Source organism: Zootoca vivipara, chromosome 6, assembly GCF_965207765.1.
Source record: "Zootoca vivipara chromosome 6, rZooViv2.hap1.1, whole genome shotgun sequence".
Taxonomy (NCBI): Eukaryota; Metazoa; Chordata; class Lepidosauria; order Squamata; family Lacertidae; genus Zootoca; species Zootoca vivipara.
Window position 1 is genome coordinate 85,138,139 of NC_142589.1, and position 15,142 is coordinate 85,153,280.

Consider the following 15,142-nt stretch of genomic DNA (forward strand, 5'->3'; position numbering starts at 1 on the left):
TTATCAATGGCTTCTAGCCACAATGACTCCTTCCCTGCTTCAGCCTCCACCTCTGGGTGGATAAATTTAGGACCAGAGATTTTCTTCTCCTAGATGGAAGACAAGGTTCCCCACCGGCCCCTCACTTCCATTAACTGCCCGTGCAAAAACCGCTGGACCTTTGGACCCCGTCTTGGTCTTGTCTGCTTCATCTGGCAGAGCCAATTCACATGCAGGGGAAGCCCCTGACTCACTGAGGGTTTGAGACCCATCAGCTCCCTTCACCTGGTTCAGCTGGCCAGTCAGAGTTGTTTCCTGGGATTGTGGCCGCTGTCACATGCTGGCAGCTTCTAGGAGTCGCAGGTGAGAGCCGAGAACACAGAATTGACACCACCCTGCAGAAGTTTATTAACAGGCATACAGTGTTATCCATGTATACAATGCCTTACGCAGAGTAAACGTAAGCCAAAAGGACAATAAAGTGTAGAACTGTAGAGTTAGAAGGGACCCCCAAAGAGTCATCTAGTCCAACCCCCTATAATAGATTTAAAAAACCAAAATGATAGGAGCTGTGCTCCAAGGAGCCTACAGTCTCTCCCAATGAGCCACACATTGATGAACATGCTCTTCCAGTTTTCTAGACGACAACAGAAACTTGTAGGATTTGGTTGTCTGGGCAAAATGACCTCTGGAGGAGCACGGAGAGCAGAAATGGTAATGGGGTGTGTGCCTTCCCCCCTTCCAGGTTGCAGGATGAAGAGAGAAAATCAGCTCAGCGCGACTGCAATGCCCTTCAGTGCAATGCAATGCTGTCCAATTAACTGTGGCGCTCCCAAATACCATGCATAAAAGAAGAAATATTAGTCTTCGTTTTGCAGTTTATAAGGGGGGGGGAGCAGATCCCTCACGACAGGTGGCTGCTGAATGCTCAGTGGCGACAATTCCCTGTGTGCCTCTTCTCTTTGCAAAAGGCAGGGGAGACCCCCACCCCCACCCCCACCTTGTAAAAGCTATATCTGAAGCGTTAATATAATAGCAAATTGCAAACAGCCAGGGCTTCTTGGAAAAGAAGGCTCAAGCAGAGCAGGGGGGGGGCACATCGCAAGTCATGGTTTGTGAGAAGCTGGGTGCAACTTGGACTCCCAGGCTTTCTGGAAGTCCGCAAAGAATCAGCTGGATCTGGAACGGTCCTCCTCTTCTGGTTTTCCGGGACTCTTCGACCAGCAAATGCATGTTTCACAGCGGACCTGTTTCCTTCTCCAAAGGAAGGTCAAGGACAAACCCTACCAGTCCCTCGAGGCTGGAAGATGGAGGGAGATGCAAGGATTCGTATCCGTTCAAAGCCGACCTTCTTTATACCTGCAAAGGTTTCCACTTGCCTGCTCCCTCCTTAGCAGCCTTCTTGGACCCCCCACTGCTAGCACTTCTGTAGCAATAGACGCCAAAGAGCTTGTATTTCTTGTCGGGGAAGCCCAGGTTGCGGACGCCAGGCTCGTGGCCCCCGCAGCGGGTTCTCGGGTTGACGATGGGGTAGCGGATGCTGCCGTCGCCCACCCACCCAGCCTCACACTTGTCCAAGAGCTGGATCTTCCAGGCAGCGTAGAGCTGGCCGACTTTGGCCACGGTGCCTCCGTTCTTCTTGCACGCCTGGACGGCTTCCGGGAAGCTCAGCTTGCGGTAGGTCTTGAGGAAGTAGACTTTGCCTGGGAGGCAGAAGAGGGGGAAGAGGCAATGTGGTGCAGTGGTTAGAGCAGCGATTCTCGAGCTGAGTGGTGTTGGGATGCGAATAGATGCCAGCAGAGGATATATTGATTGGATATTATCCTTCCTCGCGTCTGTGAGTTCACAGAGTGCATTTTCATAGAATCATAGAGTTGGAAGAGACCACAAGGGCCATCCAGTCCAACCCCCTGCCAAGCAGGAAACACCATCAAAGCATTCTTGACATATGCCTGTCAAGCCTCTGCTTAAAGACCTCCAAAGAAGAAGACTCCACCACACTCCTTGGCAGCAAATTCCACTGCTGAACAGCTCTTACTGTCAGGAAGTTCTTCCTAATGTTTAGGTGGAATCTTCTTTCTTGAAGTTTGAATCCATTGCTCCATGTCCGCTTCTCTGGAGCAGCAGAAAACAATCTTTCTCCCTCCTCCATATGACATTCTTTCATATATTTGAACATGGCTATCATATCACCCCTTAACCTTCTCTTCTCCAGGCTAAACATACCCAGCTCCCTAAGTCCCTAATTTTAGAATTATTTAAAGTTACTTAATCCAAATCTATTTAGATCTAGTTTAGTAGATCTAGTAATCTACTAAATCTACTTGGATTACTTAAAATTAGCCTTTTAGATTAAGTAATTCAGGATCAAAGAGTTGCAAGGGACCTCCAAGGGTCCTCTAGTCCAATGCACGAATCTCAGCTAAAGCATCCCTGACAGATGACCACCCAACCGCTGCTTAAAAACTTCCAAGGAAGGAGAGGCAATAACCTCCCGAGGGAGAACATTCCACAGTCAAACAGCTCTTACTATCAGAAAGTCCCCCCCCCCTATATTTAGTCGGAATCTCCTTTCTTTTAACTTTAAGGCAGACTGGATTCTCCTGGTATTTCCCCCTTTTGTCCTCCTTAAAACAATAATCACACAAACTGTCTTTCAAAAGGTTAAAAAGAAAGAAAGAAAGAGCATTTACTCACTTGGAATAATTGTCAGAGAGTAACTGAAACAGCAACTTGCATCAGGCAGGCTAAAAATGGTAATTCAGTGACAAAGACATACTGTACTTAAGCCTAGCTTAAAATGTAGCCTGGAGCTCAGATTTAGCAGGTGTTCTCACTTTCCTGGCAGAGCAGAAAGAGCTCATTTCAGTGCTGCAAAGCAGCGCTTTTTGACTTCACCCCCCCCCCCGGAGGTGCACTCCAGTGTGTCTCCAAGCGGATGGAGGCCAACAATGAGCAGGAGAAAAACCTTAGTGCCCACCAATCCTAGAGTTGGAAGGGACCCCGGGGGTCATCTGGCCCAACTCCCTGCAATGCGGGAAACTTTTGCCCCATGTGGGGCTCGAACCCATGACCTGAGATTGGGACCCTCGTACCTACGGGACCGCCTCCCCTGGTATGCCCTGCGGAGGACCTTAAGGTCCACAGACAACAATATTCTGGAGATCCCAAGCCATAAGGTGGCTAGATTGGTCTCAATGAGCGCCAGGGCCTTTTCAGAATTGGCCCCAACTTGGTGGAACACTCATTCACAGGAGACCAGGGCCCTGCGGGATTTGTCATCTTTCTGCAGGGCCTGCAAGACAGAGCTGTTCCGCCTGGCCTTTGGGTTGGACTTAGTCTGACCCCTGTGTTTTCCTCCCTCATGGTTTGGATTTATGGACTACTTAAAATGAGGCTGCATTTTAAATTTTAATATTGTATTTTAATCTGTATTTTAATTAATTGTTTTCTTTTCTTTTATGTCTTATTGTAATTTTATTGGTGTTAGCCGCCCTGAGCCCGGTTTTGACTGGGGAGGGCAGGGTATAAATAAATTATTATTATTATTATTATTATTATTATTATTATTATTATTATTATCTCATGCTCTACCAGCTGAGCTATCAGGGTTTGCTGCCTAGATCCCACACACATGTGTGGGATGTATCTTGACTCTTCCCCTCAGAAAAAAAACCTTCCATTTTTATGCTGCCAAGTCCAATGAGAGAATTAAACACCTGCCTTCAGGAAGATGGATGAGGCAGCAAGAGGCACTCCATTTCCGAGTTGATCCAGGGCTATTTATCCTGCCCCTGATTACACAAATGAAGCCCCCCCTCCTGCCAACCCCCCCCCGCAGACCCTCCCAGCAAAGAGTAATTTACGCCTTTGGACAAACCCCCACAGGCTCATCAATCACCCAGAGCTGAATTACTGCCTCCTTGCCTAGTCCTCTGGGGACGCGGAAAAGGCCAGCAATCGGTTAAATGTTGCTCTGAGGTTTTTTTCGGAGGGGTGCGAGGAGCGATGAATCCTAGAAGTTTATAAAATGACTAGTGTCATTCAGCCCGTTTAATAAACGGGCGCTAGAGCACTCAGCCTTTTTCAGCGGCGGCGGCGCGTGGGGGGGCCGATTGGCCCCTCCCACGGCCGCCGCTTCGTCGGGGCACTCCGTTGAGCCCAGCTGGCCAGGAGGACTGCGAGGGAAACGGTAGGCTGAGGGGTGGGGAGGGAGAGTGCGCGCATGTGTGTGTGCATCAAGTCTCTGCGCCCAATCCCTGTGTCGGTGGGGCACATGCGCAGTAGTGCGGACACAGGGACACAGGGAATCTGGACGCAGAGACACTTGCACAATATTATATAGGATACATGGTTCGAAGAAAGCAGACAGGGGAAATGTGTGCGTCCCCCCCCTCCTGACGCTAGACAGGAAGAGTTCTTTGACAGTGGGACGAATGATCACGGGGGGAGTTTTAAGCAGAGTTTGCATGGGCAGCTAAGCAGGGATCCTTTAGCTGCAATTCCTGCATCACAGGGGGTTGGGCTAGAAGATGACCCTTGGGGCCCCTCCGACTCTACCGTTCTGTGATTCTATGGTTCTAGAACTTTGGACAGCCACTGAAAATGTATACACACTGGGCGCCCCCTTACCGTTCAGATTCGAAGTGAAGCAGAAGGCGTCGTAACGCTCGTCGTCTTTGTGGCGGTAGCCGTAATTGCGCACCCCGACGGGGGTCTCCTTCCGCCCACACTCGTCCCGTGGCTTGGAGATGGGGTACTGTACTGAGCCGTCCTGCAGCCAGCCAGCGTTGCACCAATCCATTCCCTCAAGCCAGGCTTCGTGGAGCTGGTCGTAGGAAGCCAGGATCCCATCCTGCTCCAGGCACGCCTGCTGGGCGTCGTGGAAGTTCAGGCTGTAGCGCCCCAGGCGGGGATGGTAAGGGAAGATCACCCCTAAAGAGAAGCAGAGGAGGAGGAGGAGGAGGAGGAGGAGGAGGAGGAGGAGGAGGAGGAGGAGGAGGAGGAACAGCCCTCTAGAGCAGATCAAGGCCTTCCAGGCATTCTTAGACTCCGGCTCCCATCATCACCCTGACTGCTGAAGCATGCTGGTTCCCCCTCCCTGATCAAAGGAGAGGCATTTCCCACTCCCAGGAGGGAATGGTATTGGCTTACTAGAAGGACATGTGAAAAGGATCTCTGGGTCTTGGTGGACCACAAGCTGAACATGAGCCCACAGGGTGATGCAGCAGCAAAAAAAGCAAATGCTATTCTAGGCTGCATCAACAGAAGTATAGCATGCTGAAATAGGAAGGAACTTTACATTTCTGAGTCTGTAGCAGAGAAGTACAGACAGGGTCATCTTAAGCATATCCGGCGCCATGGTGCAAAGATCTCTCTGGCGCCTCCCCACCCCACCCCAGTTTCCCAGAGTTGTCGACCTTTCCACAAGCCTACGCGGGGATCGCTCTCCTCCCGCAGGGGCTTGGGAAGGAAGCTGCACGTCTGCCAGCCATATGGTTGACAGGGCGCAGCTGGCGGGCGTGCAGGGAAAGGGGAGGCCGCTGGCAAAGCAGCGCAGCTCCCCCACTCACTGGGGGGCCCCTGAGAGGCCTGCGCCCTGGCACAACGCACCAGTAAGCCCAATGGGAAAGACGGCTCTGAGTACAGAATCTGCAGCAGGAGAGGAGGGAGGCCAAGAGGCAGAGATGGTGAAGAGGCACAGGCGTCTCCCCCTCCTGCTGCAACAAGATCCCCTCCCTGCTTGTCTCCCAGGACTAGGAGAGGCATGAAAAGGGCAGAGGAGAGGTTTGTTGCATGCAGGCACAAGCACAGATTACTTGGGGGGGGGGGGCGGAGGACCAGGAGTGGAGGGGGCATAGATGTCTGTGGGGAGATGGGGATTATTGGCAACCAATTTCCATGGAGGAGGGCGAAAGGGAATGAGCTGCTCTGCTCATTACGCCTGCCACTCTACCAAGCCTGTGGAAACCCCATTTTTGCAAGACAAATAGATATTCAGTGATTAACTAACTGAGACCAGTTGCTCCAACCACTTTTGCCTCCGGCCCTGCCTACTGCTATGAGATGTTGCCCCAGAGGATCCTCAAGGAGAAAATGTGGCCCTCAGGTTTAAAAGGTACCCCAACCCCACAGGAATGCATGATGAAAGACAGCTAATAGCCCCCCACCCCCCACTTTCTGTTTGCAGCTCACACCCTCACTGAGGGTCCTGTCTTCCTCCCCTTGATTTCTTTCTCCTCTTCCCTCCACCTCCCCTGTTTGAGAGTCTCTGGGGTGCTTTAATGCTGCTTTTATTGACTTTCATTGTCGCTGCAGGTTTCGGTGTCAGAAGCTAATAAAAACCAGGAAGAATGATAGCAGCTGGCGGATTCGTAAAACATCCCAACAAGAGAGAGAATTGGGTTGCTTTTGCTGCCGCGAGGTGGGGTGAATTACAGCATCGAGGGTATTGTAGTATTACAGCTTTCTTTCTTTCTTTCTTTCTTTCTTTCTTTCTTTCTTTCTTCTCTCTCTCTCTCTCTCTCTCTCTCTCTCTCTCTCTCTCTCTCTTGCTCTCACACACTTCCAACTTATTTGGCTATGAAGATCCGTAACAGGAAAGAGACTCTCCTTTTGGAGGGGCTCCCCCACTCTTTCTGGCTGGAAGGAGGGAAATGTGGATAGGTGAGAATTTCAGAGATGTTCCAGCCTCCCCAGTATCCTGCCTCTGACAGTGGTCAGGCGGGGGCCTCCAGGAAATCGATAAGTACATGTGAGAGCAGTACATGTGAAAAGGATCTAGGAGTCTTGGTAGACCACAAACTTGACACAAGTCAACAGTGTGATGCAGCAGCTAAAAAAGCCAATGCAATTCTGGGCTGCATCAATAGGAGTATAGCATCTAGATCAAGGGAAGTAATAGTACCACTGTATTCTGCTCTGGTCAGACCTCACCTGGAGTACTGTATCCAGTTCTGGGCACCACAGTTCAAGAAGGATACTGACAAACTGGAACGTGTCCAGAAGAGGGAAACCAAAATGGTCAAAGGCTTGGAAACGATGCCTTATGAGGATCGGCTTAGGGAGCTGGGTATGTTTAGCCTGGAGAAGAGAAGGTTAAGGGGTGATACAATAGCCATGTTCAAATATATAAAAGGATGTCATATAGAGGAGGGAGAAAGGTTGTTTTCTGCTGCTCCAGAGAAGCGGACACAGAGCAATGGATTCTAACTACAAGAAAGAAGATTCCACCTAAACATTAGAAAGAACTTCCTGACAGTAAGAGCTGTTCGGCAGTGGAATTTGCTACCAAGGAGTGTGGTGGAGTCTCCTCCTTTGGAGGTCTTTAAGCAGAGGCTTGACAGGCATATGTCAAGAATGCTTTGATGGTGTTTCCTGCTTGGCAGGGGGTTGGACTGGATGGCCCTTGTGGTCTCTTCCAAACTCTACGATTCTATGATAAGGAGGAGGGGTAAAGGCAGCAGCTGCTCCCCTCACCCCGCCACACCCTCCAAGGAGGTAGACTGCCTGCGGACAAGGAGGATCCATTCTTACCTCCTGTGAGAGTGCAAGAAGAGTCAGCCTAGATAGCTCATTTGGTTAGAGGATGATGTTGATAGTGCCAATGCATTGCAGGGGGTTGGACTAGATGATCCTCATGACCCCCTCCGAATCTACAGTTCTGTGATTCTGAGTCTTGCTGGATCAGGCTGTTACCTCATAGAAGAGGCATTCCCTGGCCATGCTGATGCAGGACAGGAATGATGCCAACTTAGGAGAGGCATTCCCACACCACTTTCACGCAAGAGATACACAAATATAAGATGGGGGACACCTGACTTACTAGCGGTACCTGTGGCAAGGATCTGGGGGGGTCTTGGCAGGGTGATGCAGCAGCAAAAACAGCTAATGCTGTTCAACAGAAGTCTAGTGTCCAGATCAAGGGAAGTAATGGTACCACTCTATTCTGCCCTGGTCAGACCACACCTGGAGTCCTGTGTCCAATTCTGGGCGCCACAATTTAAGAAGGCTGTTGACAAGCAGGAAGGTGTGCCGAAGAGGGCGACCAAGATGATCAAGGGTCTGGAAACCAAGCCTGATGAGGAATGGTTGAAGGAGCTGGAAAAGAGGAGACTAAGAGGAGATGTGATAGCCATCTTCCAATATCTGAAGGATTGTCACATGAAAGAGGCAACGAGCTTGTTTTCTCCTGCTCTGGAGAGTAGGGCTCGAAGCAATGACTGCAAGTTACAAGAAAAGAGATTCCGACTCAACATCAGGAGGAACTTTCTGGTGTTAAGAGCTGTTTGGCAGTGGAACGGTTTCCCTCGGGAGGTTGTGGACTCTCCTTCCTTGGAGGTTTTTAAGCAGAGGTTGGACTATCATCTGTCAGGGATGCTTTAGCTGAAATTCCTGAATTGCAGGGGGCTGGACTAGAGGACCCCTCAGGGTCCCTTCCAGCTCTACAATCTAGGATTTTATTATCTCCCACTAGTTTCCTCTTGGTCTGAAGCTCAACATCAAAAAAACCAAGATCATGTCCACTGGTCCCATCACCTCCTGGCAAATAGAAGGGAAGAATAGGAGGCAGTGAGAGATTTTACTTTCTTGGGCTCCTTGATCACTGCAGATGGTGACAGCAGTCACGAAATTAAAGACGCCTGCTTTTTGGGAGAAAAGCAATGACAAACCTAGACAGCATCTTAAAAAGCAGAGACATCAACTTGCCTACAAAGGTCCGTATAGTTAAAGCTATGGTTTTCCCAGTAGTGATGTATGGAAGTGAGAGCTGGACCATAAAGAAGGCTGATCGCCAAAGAATTGATGCTTTTGAATTATGGTGCTGGAGGAGACTCTTGAGAGTCCCATGGACTGCAAGAAGATCAAACCTATCCATTCTGAAGGAAATCAGCCCTGAGTGCTCACTGGAAGGACAGATCCTGAAGCTGAGGCTCCAATACTTTGGCCACCTCATGAGAAGAGAAGACTCCCTGGAAAAGACCCTGATGTTGGGAAAGATTGAGGGCACAAGGAGAAGGGGACGACAGAGGACAAGATGGTTGGACAGTGTTCTCGAAGCTACGAACATGAGTTTGACCAAACTGCGGGAGGCAGTGCAAGACAGGAGTGCCTGGCGTGCTATGGTCCATGGGGTCACGAAGAGGCGGACACGACTAAACAACTAAACAACACAACAGTTTCCTCTTACAGGAGGTTGTGGAGACCTGGCCGGTGGGCACCACCCCAACCCACCCACCTCCCCTCACCTTCCAAGTCCAGGTTCACCACCCCTGCATCGTCCTCCAGCTCATTGGTCACCTCACATTCGTAGCGCCCGTAGTCCTGGAGGGTCACGTTCCGGATGATGAGGGAGGCGTCCCCAGAGCCGTCCTCCTGCAGCGCCGTGCGGCCCCTGTAGCTCCCGAAAGCCCTGCGCTCCACGCCCATCGCCACAAAGACATCCTCAAAGGCCATGGGCTCCACCAGCTTGGTCCACTTCAGGCGGATCTCGTCAGGGTCGTGGGCCGAGACATCGTAGTGGAAGCGACAGGGCAGGATGATGGTGCCGCCCCGATGGGTGACCACCTTCCCCGGCGCTGTCTGCACCACGACGGCACCACTGTCATCCTCTGCAAGCAGAAAAGAGAAGGGTTTCGTTGGGGGTTTTTAAGCATCCCGCGTTTCGAACCCAGGACAGGTGGATGCAAGATGGCGCTGTGAGCTGCATCATACCGGAACTGGGTTAATATGTGGGATTTTAAATAGATTTGGGACCCTCCCCTTTTCTTAAGAAAAAGCAGTAATGAATCAATAAAAATATGATTAACGCACTTAATCGTTTACAAATCGTCCGCTTGTTTTCAGAATTTCTGCCCCAGTTTTCTGCAGGTTAGTCAAACACATCTTGCCATGAAATAATACATGGTAGTGACAATAGATGTTTTAAAAACAGCAAGTCATAGAATTGCAGAGATGGGAATTGCAGCTAAACAGAACAGGAATACGGTCGTACCTTGTTTCTCAAACCTAATTCGTTCCGGAAGTTCGTTCGACTTCCGAAAATGTTCGAAAATCAAGGCACGGCTTCCAATTGGCTGCAGGAGCTTCCTGCCCTCAAGTGGATGTTCGTTTTCGAAAAGCGGAACACTTGCTTCCGAGTTTTTGGCATTCGGGAGCCAAAACGTACAAGTACCAAGGCGTTCGAGAACCAAGGCATGACTGTACTCCACAAGCCCCATGATTGGCAGGCAAAATAAAAAGTCTGGGTTAGAATCATAGGATCGTCAAGTTGGAAGGGACCCTGAGGATCATCTAGTCCAACCCCCTGCAATGCAGGAATATGCAGCTGTCCCAAAAGGGGATCGAACCTGCAACCTCGGCATTATCAGCACCACAATCTACCCAACTGAGCTATCCAAGGTTAGCTGATCCCGGTTAGGGGTGGGCAAATATGTCAATTTATGGAGCTAGGTCCTTCTCCCCAGACTGAGCCCTGAAAAGCCCAGAGAGATCACTATCCCCTTCAACTCTATGTCCTTTTCGAGGGAGAGTAGGGTAACCGCCTTCACTGCTTTACAAACAAGGAAGTGTGTGTGGAGGTTTCCGTGGGCACCAGAGGAAGACCTCAAGGGCACCCCTGTGCCCCCAGGTACTGCTTTGGCAACTGCTGAACTGGGGTTAACTGTACAAGGCCGAAGTGCTTTGGAGCCTATTGCATGAATCCGCCGGGGAGCTCATTCCGAATCACGTATGTGCCACGCACCTGAGACATGCACAACTTTCTTCCGTCCTTTTTGAGGGGCCGCGAGCTGGAAGCAGAGGATGAAGATGGCCAGGTGGAGGCAGGTGCCGGACACAGCCCTCGCAGGGAACATCTGTAGAGGAAAGAAGAGACGGATGATGGGCAAGGAGCCTGGGCTTGTAGAACCAACTCTGGAGTCCGCAAACAAGGCGGTTGAGCTTTGGGCTGGAACACTGGCGGACCTACATTTGTGGGGCCTCTGAAGCCTGAAGTGTCATGGGGGCCCCTTGGCAATGAGGTTTGGGCAACCAGTCTCGCCTTCTTCAGCGGGGTTGGTCCAAGACAGATCAGCACAATTTTTGTGAAAAACATTAACGACTACATCTCAGATTTCGATTAAAATTGCTGGACTGGATGATCTCACATGTCAAAGTCACTGGCGTGCAAACAAAGTTCCGATGCTTTATAGTTATAAGTTGCTTTTGGGGCCCCCCCTCTGGGATTAGGAGCCCTGAAGCTTAAACTTCATTACTTTCATAGCAGATCCACCCCTGGGCTGGCAAGAGACTGCCGGAGTTTTCGGAGGCAGCCTTGAGAGAATAAAAGAGTCTGGCATCCTGCATTGCAGGGGGTTGGACTAGATGACCCTTGAGGTTCCTTCCAACTCCATGATTCTAGATGGCTCCCAGGGTTGGGCACTAGGTAAGGCAAGCCCCCCCCCAGTCAGCCCTTTATTCAGAAGCATGCAGAGTCCCTCCTTGCTTGCAGGACGTCCAAGCTTCAATCTGCAGCATCTCCCAGAGAGCCGCTGCCCATTAGCATAGATTTATAACACTGAAAGATTGGAAATCTAAATATAATATAAGCAGTTTTACGAACATTTGTTCCTTTTCACTAGATGCTCTTGTTATTTTTATTAGATGTCACCTTTTTGTGGCTGTTAAGTTTAAAAAATTGCTTTTAACATTGCCAGAACCCACCCTGGGACCCTAGGGAGGAGGTTTTCTTAAAATTACTATCCTTTTAATAAAGTAACATTTATTCAAAGTTACAATACAGCTTTGTCCACTGCCATAATATCACAAAATGACCACTCCAATCCTCAATCTCACATCACTCTCATGTGGGCTTGCTTGCTGAATGCCCTCTACTACCAAAGTGGTTTGCTAGACATTTTCAGTCAATATATCCCCTCCACAGACACCTATAGATCATAGAATTGTAGAGTTGAAAGAGACCCTGAGGGTCATGCAGGAATATGTCGCTGTCCCATATGGGGATTGAACCTGCAACCTTGGTGTTATCAGCACCATGCTCTAGCCAACTAAGCTAAACCCTCCCCCGCCCCAAGGTGGGTGGGAATTTATTGAATAGAATCATAGAACTGGAAGGGACCATGAAGATCATCCAGTCTGACCCTGCAATATGCAGGAATCCTTTGCCCAACATAGGGCTGAACCCGTGACCCTGAGATTAAGAGTCTCATGCTCTACTGACTGGGCTATCCTCTGCCTGGCAGAAAAGGTCCTATTGGCTTCTTGGCGATGTAAACACTTCAGTGACTCTTAATGTTGCCCTTTTTGCTTTGGCAGCCAAAAAGATCAGAAAGAAGACCCTGGGACAATATAACCGTGAACTGTAAGGGAGAAATAGAGACCACCCTTTGTGGCACGACACCCCTTTTGCTTGTATTTATTTTTTGATTGAGATTTGTCTGGCCAACGGCTAGTACAATAAAGTTATTTGGATTGGATTGAACTGAGCTATCCATCATGGGCAGTATAATAATAATAATAATAATAATAATAATAATAATAATAATAATACCATAGTAATAATAATAGACAATACTAAGCGAGACTGGCCTGATTCAGTATAAGCCACCTTCCAGCGTCACTGTTTAAAGCCAGAACAATGAGGACTGAGACCTTGACTTCATTTTTAAAAGGTGGAGCACAGGTACAGTCCCCAGCATCTCCAGGTGAGACAGATATATATATCTACATCCTGTCTAAGGGTATAAAACAACTTCCTACATCCTTTGGAGTTAGATTGCAGGTAAGCAGCAGGGGGCCTCAGGGGGTGGAGTTTGCTGGTTAAAGACCCAGGTTGCAGATGATACTGAAGTCTCTGGCAGACAGGCAAGACTTTGCTCAAGAGACGAGAAATGATTCTGTCTTGCTTAACCCATATAAAGGAGCATCCTTTCCTCACAAGGACACAAAGCAGAAGGGATTTACAAAATTCTCCTGACCTCCTGTTGTGGCCAAGAAATAATAATAATAAGTATTAGTATTATTATTCCGTCCCTTTAGAAGCGGGGTCAGGAAGGAAGATTCCGAACACTGATCTCTGAGAAAAGGATAAATTATCACTTTATTTGTTCCCTTCAAGATTATTATTATTATTATTATTATTATTATTATTATTATTATTATTATTCCAGACTTTTAGAGGACATCTGAAGGCACCCCTGTTTTTGGAAGCTTTTAATGTTTAATAAATTATTGTATTTTAATACTTCCGTTGGAAGCCACCCAGAGTGGTTGGGGAAACCCAGCCAGATGGGCGGGGTATAAATAAATTATTATTATTATTATTATTATTATTATTATTATTAGGCAAAAACAGTCTTTTAAAAGGGCCATTTTCAGTACTACCCCCCCCCCAATCAGCCAGGGATACAGTTTCCTTTCCACTACATCCGATAGAACGCCTTGCAGAAATAAAGCAAACAAATATAATTTTAAAAGTGGTACCCAACTCTGCCAGGGGAGAGGATGCCCTAACTATGAACATCTCTGAGCATCCCACAGAGCCCTCCTAAAATGCTTCAGCCCACTAAAAATTTGGCAAGAGAAGAGTCTTCTTTTAAACAAACAAACAGTTTTCCAAAGTAAGTGCTCCCCACTTCTAGGAATTTAAGTGGTCGTTTTCTGCATTTGGGGGGGGGGTTGATCTCTCTCCTCCCCCACCTCTATCCGACACAAACCCCCCTTTTTGCAAAGATGTGGCTCATCTTCATCCTACAGAGCTCTGCATCCCTGCAAAAAAGTGGTACCCAACTCAGCCAATAAAATGATTCCCCCCTCTCTCTCTCTGCATCCTGCAGCAAAACCCCAAATGAGCAGAGCCAGCACTGCATTTCATCAAGGTGAAATGTGGGGCAAGTGGGGGGGGGGGGAACGGACCCGGGGACGGAACCTGATTTTAAAAATAAAAAGGACAACCCTGCAGGAAGAGGGGGGGGAAAGAGGACTCACTGTTTCTCCTTGAGAAGAGGGACGTCCCAGGGCAAAAAAGAGAGAAATCTCAGAAGCTCAGCCGAAGTTGAGATGGAGATGATGCAGGAGAAATTGGGGTGGGGGGGTGGGAGAGAAAGAGGATTCCCGCCCCACCCACCTTCTTGAGTGTCTTGAGTTTCCCCCCACCTTTCAACCTTCTTCCTTGTCCTCTATTTCCCAAGCCCAGTTCATCAGCATAATGCTGACGGTATTGCAGGCTCCTCGGTTTGTCAAATCTTAGTCAGCAGACTTCTATGGGGGAGAAAAGGAGGGAGAGAAGGGGAGAGAGAGAGAGAGAGAGAGAGAGAGAGAGAGAGAGAGAGAGAGAGAGAGAGAGAGAGAGAGAGGAGAGAGAGAGAGAGAGAAGTTTTGCAGAAGGACAACTGCATTAGGGGATAGCCTGCAATGAGGGCAGAAGAAAGGAGGGTTTGGGATAAAAATGGGGTGGGGAGCGGAGAGAGAGAGAGGGAGAGAAATGTTTTAAAGGGGAACCTGCAAACCTATTGGGTGCTTTTCCCCAAAGCAGCCTCAAAGCTGGAGGACTCCAGCCAAGTACTCAAGCTTAGAGACGCCACAGCACACCAGTGCCAATTTTGGGGATTTTCCCAGTGTGTTCTTTTTCCTCCACTTCCTCTTTTTTGGGGGGTAATTTTTTTAAATTTTATTTTATCATGTAAAACAGAGGAAACAGTTATAACCGTGTGTGTGTGTGTGTGTTTGAGTAGGAACTCGAGGAAACTGAGTTAGTTCCCTTAGTTTTTTAAAAAATTAAGTAATTTTTTTTTGGTCTGGGGGGCCGGAACACCCAATGCCTGAGACCAAAACCCACCTATATCTGTAATCAATAAAGTTGTGGTCATTTCTAATCCACATTAGTTTGCTTGAGTTTATTAATCACATGTTACATTTAGCCACTGCTCGGGTGACAGCGGCACTGCAAGTGGGCCCGCGATAAACAAACAAACAAACAAACAAATATCATGATAAGTCCGTCCCCCCCCCCCCAGAAAAAAGCACTGGTTATAACACTGGATTTCAAAGGCATCAAGTTAAAAGAATGCCATGGTGGTTTGGGGACACTGGAAACCTCAAGTATTTTTTTTTGTTGGCGTGAGGAGACACAAACACATACCGAACAAGAAGCAAGCAGTTCAAA

General features: G+C 48.7%; 1 protein-coding gene across 1 annotated transcript; it reads right to left on the reverse strand.

Moving 5' to 3' along the window:
- Positions 1-365: 365 nt before the first annotated feature.
- On the reverse strand, positions 366-10,954 carry HAPLN4 (hyaluronan and proteoglycan link protein 4). The gene is made up of 4 exons (XM_088672909.1): positions 10,724-10,954; positions 9,228-9,590; positions 4,612-4,914; positions 366-1,682 (listed from the first exon to the last, which is right to left on the reverse strand). Exons 1-4 carry the CDS (start codon positions 10,833-10,835, stop codon positions 1,333-1,335), a joined length of 1,128 nt encoding a protein of 375 aa, XP_088529035.1. The 5' UTR covers positions 10,836-10,954; the 3' UTR covers positions 366-1,332.
- Between the last annotated feature and the right edge of the window lie 4,188 nt (positions 10,955-15,142).